Source organism: Tenrec ecaudatus, chromosome 1 (assembly GCF_050624435.1).
Source record: "Tenrec ecaudatus isolate mTenEca1 chromosome 1, mTenEca1.hap1, whole genome shotgun sequence".
NCBI lineage: Eukaryota > Metazoa > Chordata > Mammalia > Afrosoricida > Tenrecidae > Tenrec > Tenrec ecaudatus.
The window spans coordinates 159862020-159871068 of NC_134530.1; the positions used below are offsets into that span (position 1 = coordinate 159862020).

Below are 9049 nucleotides of genomic sequence, written 5' to 3' on the forward strand. Positions count from 1 at the left end.
TGAACCCAGCAATTTGAATAGACACATTGATCTCTGAAATGATAGTTATGTTTCACTGTAACTGTACTATCTTCCTTTTGTGGGGATCAGCCTCCCTACAACCGAATGGGTTCAAGGATCAGTCGTGTAATTGAGGGGTACATTAAAGAGACACCAGACAAGATAGAGCATGCAAGGGCTCACCTCCTTCCATGAAGACCAGAACCAGGATGAGATAGCACCGTACTTGATTCACTCAGACTCACATCATCTTGGCAAGCAAGCCACGGTAAGCTTAGATGTCACCGGAAGGGGTTGTACTAGAGGCATACATGTCACAGGAAGGGGACAAGTTAGGGCTATACACACAATAGGAAGGGGCGACCCTAGAAGCATAGAAGTGACAGGAGGTATGTACGTGACAAGATGGGCAGGTTGTAGAGTCAAGACGGCAGCCTAACCTTGGTCCTCTCTGAGCTGGCTTGACTGTACATGTCTTTGAGCTCTTCTCCAGGGGAGCAATCTGTAATCCTGTGCAGAAGTGAGTGGGCCCTACTTAGGATGGGACAAACAATAGGGTCTGATTGCTTTATTTTTTTTAAAGATCATTTTTTGGGGGCTCTTACAGCTCTATAACAGTCCATACATCAATTGTATCAGGCATATTTACACAAGTTGCCATCGTTTTTTAAACATTTACATTCTATTTTGAGCACTTGATAGCAGCTCTTTTTACCCTCTCACCCTTGTGACCCCTTGATAAATTATAAATTATTATTTTCATATCATATCATACACCAGCTGCTGTCTCCCTTCCCTCAGGGTTTTTTAGTCTCCTCTCCCTACCTTCCCCCTACCCTCCTGATATCACTACTCCCATTTCTGTTCCTGAGGGGGTTGTCTGACCTGGGTTCTATTTGTCCTGAGCTCTTATCTGTACCTGTGTATATGCCCTGGCCTACCCCGCAGTGAAAGGCGAGATAGGGGGCATGATAGTGGGGGGGGGGGCCTCAAGGAACCAGAGGAATATTGTGTGTTTCATCGGTGCTAAACCTCCCCTTTTGATTCATGTCTTCCTTGCGACCCTTCTATGAGAGGATGTCACATTGTCTACAGATGGGTTTGGTGTCTCTGTTCCGACCCCCCTCGTTCTCAACAATATGTTTTATTTGATTGTTTTGGGTCTTCTGATGCCTGTTACCTGATCCCGTCGACACCTCGATTGCACAGGCTTGTTGCTTCTCTGCCAAATGGCCACTTTTAAAACTCCAGATGCTGTATCTTTTGATAGCCGAACACCATCAGCTTTCTTCACCACATTTGCTGTACACCCATTTTGTCTTTAGCAATCGTGCTGGGAGAGTAAGCATCACAGAATATCAGGTGGTTAGAAGAAACTGTTCATGCATTGAAGGAGGGCTTGAGCAGAGGCCCAAAGTCTGTCCACTTCCTCAATGTATTGCCATATAAATATGCACCTATGCCAATGCCTCTCATTTATAAGTACACACCTATGTTTACCTCTATCCATAGCTTTGCTTCCTAGATCTTTCCTGTTCCCTTTTACCTTTCTCCTTTCCCACATCATGCTCTCTGTTCTTCTGCCTCATAGTAATTCCTCTCTCAGCTAAAATACTGATGCTCCAACACCCCCAGGATCTCTATGTCGTCGTCCTCATTGTTGACTTTAATTCCCTAGTTGCTCTCCTGTCTATGGTGTTTGCTCACTGCTCCCTTCTCCCACCTCTTCCCCCCAAGTCCCTCTGGAACCTTTGGTCTGTTGCTTTCTCCTTGAGCTTGCTTCCCATGCATCTGGTATAGGTAGGCAAACCAACAATAACATAGACAATACAAAAAGAGAACCAAAAATTGAATAAAAAGAGAAATATATATATATATATATATATATATAAACTAGTAAAAAAAACTGAAAAAGCATAGGTAATTCCAGGTCTGTCCACTGACCTTTATCACCACAGGTCCTGGGGGTTTCAGGGAACTGTCCCTCCTAGCCGGAGGTCTGTTTTGGGGGTTCACAGGGACTTTGTAGCTTGGCTTGGCTCCCGTTGCTCATGTTATGTTCCCTTCTTGGTTTGCCCCACTGTGGGGGGGTTCAGAATGGACTCACTCCTGTCACATGTCCCTCGTATTGTCCTGTCGAGGTAGGCGAGGGCATCGTGTTGGCCCATCAGTCCTCTCTGTGCCTCAGCCGCTCCATGCAGGGATGCCATCCTCAGGGCTTGGTGTGCTGATAGGGAGTCTAGACCCTCACGCTCTTTTTCCTTCTTGGTCTCATTGGGTGTGGGCGTGGCAGGCCAGCCGCTCTCCCCAACCCGCAGTTCTAGTACTGTCCTCTGTAGCACAGACTTCTAGGAGGGTTCCGTTTGGTTCTGGTTGGGGCCGGCCCTGTGTTCATGAGTTGCTCCATGTGGTTACATTGCCTTCAAAGTTTGGTGCACCTGGTGTGGTCTGCATGCACACTCCCAATTCTGTAGAGACAACAGATAACTCTCCCCCTGGGTGAGTTTGTGCCCCAGTGCCATTGTCTCCCCGCCTTTTTTTTCCCCCTTTCTCCCTCCCCCTTCTCCCCTTTCCTCTTCTTTATGTTGGAATGACGTGTACATTCCTAGAGTGGGCCTGTTCTCCACCCGAATGTACCTCAGCCTGAATAGTGTGAGATAAGGAGCTATTCTTCTGGACCCACTGTGCTGATTATACTTACCTCAGGGGACTCATGTGGTACCTGTCCTTTTGTGATTGGCTAATTCACGTAGCATAATTTCCTCCAACTCTTCCCATGAGGTGATGTGCTTCATGAGATCATCGGTGCTGTTTAGTAATGCATAGTACTCCGTTGTGTGGATGTGCCAGAGTTTTCTAATCTACTAATCTATTGATGGAAATTTAGGTTGTTTCCAGTTTTTTGTGATTGTGAATTGTGCTACAATAAACTTTGGGGTGTAGACAACTAGTAGTTGTCTATTTGTTACCTCTTCTGGGTATATGCCCAGTAGAGGGATAGTTGGGTCATAAAGTAGTTCAATCTCCATTTGCTTTAAATATCACCAGACCGCTTTCCACAGAGGCTGCACACATCTACATGACCACCACCAGCAGTGAAGGAGAGTTCCTATCTCACCACATCCCCTCCAACATTTGTTGCTCTCCGATTTCCTCAAGGGAGTTAGGTTATTTTAATTTGCATTTCTCTGATGGCTGATGATCGGGAGCATTTTCTCACGTTTATTGGCCATTCGAGGCTCCTTCCTAGTGACACTTCCTTTTGGGTCTTTTGCCCACTTCCTGGGGGGGGGGGTGTTAACTGTTTTCTTGCTTGGCAGAGTAGGAGGCTATTGTGGACTTGAACAGTAAGCCCATTGTCTGTGGTGTCATAGCTAAAAACCCTCTTACTCTCTTGGTGAAGTCTTTCCACGCACACAGGCGTTTTGTCCTTAGTGGAGCCCACGTGTCGATTTCAGGTTCACCTGTGTGTGTACCCTTCCCTATTGAAGTCAGCCTATGTATTCCCTGAGCCAAGGTTCTTAGGTTTGTGCTAATTCCTTCCTTGATGGGCCTGAAAGTTTGGGGGTTACTTCTAGGCCTGTGATGCACCTGGAGTATGTTCTTGTGCTTGGGGTGTGAGTTAAGGATCTTGTTTCATTTTCTACAAGTGGATATCCCTTGTTTCCAGCACCGCTTGTTAAAGAGGGCATCCGCCTTCCACTTGATGCTTTTGGGGCTCTTGTAGAAGATCAATTGTCTCCATTCTCAATATGCTGATGATTTTATTTTGGGGTTTTCGGGTCTGAGTGTCTGTCATTATTCCAGTCCCACTGTGGCTGTATAGCGGCTGTTAACGTTGGTAAGGCAGGCTCTCCACCTTTGTCCCTCTTCTCTAGGCGTTCTCTATGCATTCTGGATTTGATGCTTTTGATGGGAGACAACCTTCAGGCAGATAGCGTTCAACCAGTTGACCTTCACGAGTAAAGTGAGCAGTCTTGTGTCTGCAGACACCACCTTAAGTTTGACATAGTTAGGGAGGCCATCGTGGGGAATAACAATGTGACTGGAACGCATCTGCAACCCACCAACATGAAGGTCTCCCAGACTCCCTGACATGGGAATGTTAGAGTTTGCCCGCATGCACTCTCTTCTCAGTCTGTTTCCCACATCCTTTAATGTTGATGGTTGCTATATCCCAGTGATGAATTTCTGTATTTTTGTTGTTTTTAATTAAGTTGTTAAAGTAAACAAGGCATGTGCCCCCCTAAGGCAGAAACTGTCTTTCAGTATTTGTGCTCCCAATGCTGACCACAGTTCCTGGCATTGAATAAATTTTGAATGAAAAAGGAAAGTCAACTTTATGGGGAAATATGTGTGTAATCCCATGAACATTTAGTGTTTGCTCCTGTCTCAACATCCTATCGGTATCTCTATACTTATTTGTGCTGTTCTCACATACTTGTATTTTACCTTCAAACTGATCATCTGTACATGAAGGGCTTCAAAAAATTCATGGGAAATGGAATTAGGAGATGTAAATTTTTCCATGAATTTTTTAAAAGCTCCCTCTTATTTTAATGGCTCTATAATCTCTATTTGAATCATAGTCTTAGATGTTAGGCATTCTGGTATTCATTGTTATAAATTGTACTGCCTTAACCATTTGTACACATCACTTGTCCTCATGAATTATTTCTTTGAAATATATTCCCAAATGAATCAAAGGACATAGTTCAATAAATCCACTTACTTAGATTATCTAATTTTCTCTGACATGTTTAAAATGACATTTCCTGGGTTTGATGGCTACATGGCCTGATTGACTGTGTGGTAAACTCCTCCTAGGGTCTATGAATGTAACAAGCGCTGTAAATGTGATCCCAACATGTGCACAAACCGGTTGGTACAGCATGGACTGCAAGTTCGGCTCCAGTTATTCAAGACCCAGAACAAGGGCTGGGGTATCCGCTGCCTGGATGACATTGCCAAAGGCTCCTTTGTGTGTATTTATGCAGGTTGGTGATGAACTGTAAGGGTTGCTTTCCGGGGTTGGGACAGGGTAGGACATTGAACCAGTTGAACCTGTCAAGAAAGTAGGTGGTGTGTGAACTCGGAGTAAGGGAAGTCGAGAACTTGCTTCTGTAAGGAACATGAGTGATGGGCCAGGGAAGACAAGTGGAAATGATGCTGTTTCAGAACAGAGGCATGACTGGAGTCCAGGATACGGTTTTCTCCCACACTTTTCCACTTCACCCCTGCAGACCTTTTAGTTTCGTAAACAAGCAAAGAGGGAGACATGGGAAGGGATAAAGGGACATCAGGTTCTCCTTGTTCTTCAGTTAGAAGCGTAGGAATGAGTTTGAGAGTAGCTTAAGTTGTGAAGGACAAAACTGATCGTCTGACATGTAAACCCCCACCTGACTCATACGTTTAAAAATTGCTGTACTGAGGAAGGGACGGTATCACCAGAGAGGTCGTAATAGAGTAGTTCAGCTTGCGCTGGTGGCTTGGGTGTTAGGTTTGGGAAAGGCCCTCTAAAAGACCTTTCTTGAACTTTTTTTGTCTTCATTCCCAGGCAAAATCCTGACGGATGATTTTGCAGACAAGGAAGGCCTGGAAATGGGAGACGAGTACTTTGCAAATCTGGACCACATCGAGAGTGTGGAGAACTTCAAGGAAGGCTATGAGAGCGACGCTGCCTGCTCCTCTGACAGCAGTGGCGTAGACTTGAAAGACCAGGAAGACGGCAACAGTGGCACTGACGACCCTGAAGAGTCCAATGACGACAGTTCCGATGATAACTTCTGTAAGGACGAAGACTTCAGCACCAGCTCAGTGTGGCGCAGCTACGCCACCCGGCGACAGACCCGGGGTCAGAAAGAGAACGGCTTGTCTGAGATGGCCCCCAAGGACTCCCGGCCCCCAGACCTTGGGCCCCCACACCTGCCTGTCCCTCCATCCTTCCCTGTCAGTGGCTGCAATCCACCTTCTTCAGAAGAGACACCCAAGAATAAGGTGGCCTCCTGGTTGAGCTGCAATAGTGTCAGTGAAGGCGGCTTCGCTGACTCCGATAGCCGCTCGTCCTTCAAGGCCATGGAAGGTGGGGAGGGCCGGGCTTGGGGAGTCCGAGGAGAGCTTGACAGGGCCTCCTCTTCAGGACTAGGCTTCAAGGATGAGGGGGACGTCAAGCAGGCCAAGAAAGAGGTAAGCGGGGGACCGATCTCGGGGATCTACATAGAGCCTTCTCTCGGGGGGATGGGCAACAGGAAAGTGGGTGAAGGGAGACGCCGGGCATTGTAAGATAAAATAATTTATAAATTATTAAGGGTTGATGAGGGAGGGGCAGCGGGGAGGGAGGGGGAAGGAAAAGAAAATGAGCTGATTCCAGGAACCCGAGTGGAAGGCGAATTTTGAGAATGACGACAACGAATGCTTTACTCAATCGCTGTATGTATGGATTGTGAGTTGTATGAGCCCCAATAAAATGATTTTTTTTTAAATGTAAGCAGTGCCAAAAAGAATCTCAGAGCACCTTTAACTGGTTTAGTGACAAATTTAATCCTTTCATGAATTGCTGTCCGCTGTGACCATTTTGTTGCTATCATGTGTTTTCCGTAATGGAAGGCATGCTGAAATCAAGGGTGGGGATTTTTGTTTTGTTTTAGGTAAAGCAACTGTTGATACAATTAGTGGATCCTGGTGGCAGACTTGGTGGTGGGCAGTCTGTTTCTTTGGGTTCACGCAGTCTCTGTACAGGTCCTGCCAGGCAGCCACATCCACTGTAACTGATAGGCTAAACCTGTCGGGGGACAATATACGTCCCCTGGCTTATGGAGGAGTTCATGCAGTTTCACCATTAGCCTTCACATGGGAATTGTTTACGTATGGATGGTTTTGGCAAGCTGATTGTCTTTAATCTCTTTTTTGGTTTAAGGAACCAACTTATTTTAAAATCAACCTGTTGGTGGTGGGGTAAGAAAATCTGACAGATTCCAAGATGAAAGATTTATACGTGGGTTTTTTTTTAATTAAATGTTATTTCACATTATGTACAATCAATGCTTCCTTCTACTAGATTATAAAACAATTCTAAATACACTTTAAATGTCAAAACTTCCACATTTCAAGTAGTAAACTCTGTCCCTGGTTAAAAGATTCTACTCCCATCATCCAGCTCTACCCCACAGTGAGAGAGAGAGTTTAAGGCCCCTTCCAAGTGCCTAAGGATGAAAAGATCGTTATTGCTGTCGAGTTACAGAGTCGTTTCATCCACGGGACACTTTAAATGGTGCTCTCTCGCTGGCTAATGTCTTCAGAGGTTTTTTTGAGAGAAGGTGTAATCATTGGACTTGATACCTTGGACCTGGATGCATATAACCCTTCACTTGCTCTTTTTGTCAGGACCCTGACGACAGAAGCAAGATGTGCATGTAAGTGCCTCTTTTTCTTTTTTTTACCTCTTCCCCAGTCTGCCTTTTTTCAAGCCAGTAATCTTTGAGATATGCAATGATATGACTTTCCCCTCCCATCAGAGTTGCTGAAAGCTCTCGAAATTATGGTTACAATCCTTCTCCCGTGAAGCCTGAAGGGCTCCGCCGCCCACCCAGCAAGACCAGTATGCATCAGAGCCGGCGACTCATGGCTTCTGCTCAGTCCAACGCTGATGTAAGTGGCTTTCCCAGGAGTAAAGTGGCACTCAACTCATTTCACCAACTCCGTCACCCATACCCAGTCATCCCTCTTGCCTAGCCATCAGTCAAAGCAGGTACTGGAGAAAGGGGCTCTCCACTTACTCCTCCCCTTTCTTCTTGGTCCAGGATGTCCTGACACTGTCCAGCAGCACAGAGAGTGAGGGGGAGAGTGGGACCAGCCGAAAGCCCACTGTTGGTCAGACTTCAGCCACAGCAGTCGACAGTGATGATGTCCAGACCATCTCCTCTGGCTCAGAAGGGGATGATTTTGAGGACAAGAAGAACATGTCTGGTAGTCCAGAAGAATATGGGGCGTGATGGGAAGGAGCAGATCAGACGGGAGAGCCCATTTAAGAACCGGCTCCAGGGCACCTAGCCACCACTACCAAGAGGGCTGGGGAGGGCCCTCTGGATCTTAGAGCTGAAGCTTCTTTGAGAAGTCACCTGTAGACTCAGCAGAGCGTGTGTCACTGTTTGGCATGACCCTCTCCCACGTCTGTTGAGTTCCCTGCTCCCCCTTACCTCCTTTGTCCAAAAGCTCAAGTGCTACTGAAAAACACTGCTGTTTAGGATCTTTGCCTCAGAGGCTTTCTTTTTATTTTTTAATTTTGGTATTCTTGAGCAGGGGGTAGGATAAGAATGGGTAGAATTATCGACAGTCCTGAATAAAGAGCGGGTGCTGACCCCATTCTCCTTCCTTTTCAGGACCAATGAAGCGCCAAGTCGCAGTAAAATCAACCCGAGGCTTTGCTCTTAAATCGACCCATGGAATTGCCATTAAATCAACCAACATGGCCTCTGTGGAAAAGGGCGAGAGTGCCCCAGTTCGGAAGAACACGCGCCAGTTCTACGATGGTGAAGAGTCTTGTTACATCATTGATGCCAAGCTTGAAGGCAACCTGGGCCGCTACCTCAATGTGAGACCTCTCCCTGACCACCAAACTCTGGATTGTACCCTAAGACCCTGTAATTTCTCGTTTTAAAGCAGCTAGGGAAGCCTACCTCTTGTGATAAACTCTTAGCTCATAGGACTTAAAAGGGGGTAGCTTTCTTTCAGAATCTCCCTATCGTGAGGAGAGTCAGATGCTCTCATTTGTCTGCCAGTTGTCCCTACTCCACCAGGGCCGTTCTGCTCCCCTCGTCCTGATTCTCTCCTGTCATTATACCCACAGCACAGCTGCAGCCCCAACCTGTTTGTCCAGAATGTCTTCGTGGACACCCATGATCTCCGCTTCCCCTGGGTGGCCTTCTTCGCCAGCAAGTACGCGGGAGCTCGGGATAGGCGGTCAGGGGGGAGCAACCGCCCAGGGCTGGGGGGGCAAGGACCAGTGGAACCCTAAGGGCCCCACCCGCACACCCTCGGGGCATGTGGGCTT

General features: G+C 46.8%; 1 protein-coding gene across 2 annotated transcripts in view; it reads left to right on the forward strand.

Annotated features, from left to right (window-relative positions):
* The window catches only part of SETDB1 (SET domain bifurcated histone lysine methyltransferase 1), a 50615-nt gene that overhangs the window by 40764 nt on the left and 802 nt on the right, over window positions 1–9049 (forward strand). For both annotated transcript variants that reach the window (XM_075561509.1, XM_075561500.1), the window contains exons 15-21: window positions 4828–4997; window positions 5558–6186; window positions 7384–7412; window positions 7515–7647; window positions 7800–7965; window positions 8379–8590; window positions 8846–8934. In XM_075561509.1, the coding sequence (XP_075417624.1) occupies window positions 4828–4997; window positions 5558–6186; window positions 7384–7412; window positions 7515–7647; window positions 7800–7965; window positions 8379–8590; window positions 8846–8934 (1428 nt within the window). The remainder of the gene's footprint in view (window positions 1–4827; window positions 4998–5557; window positions 6187–7383; window positions 7413–7514; window positions 7648–7799; window positions 7966–8378; window positions 8591–8845; window positions 8935–9049) is intronic.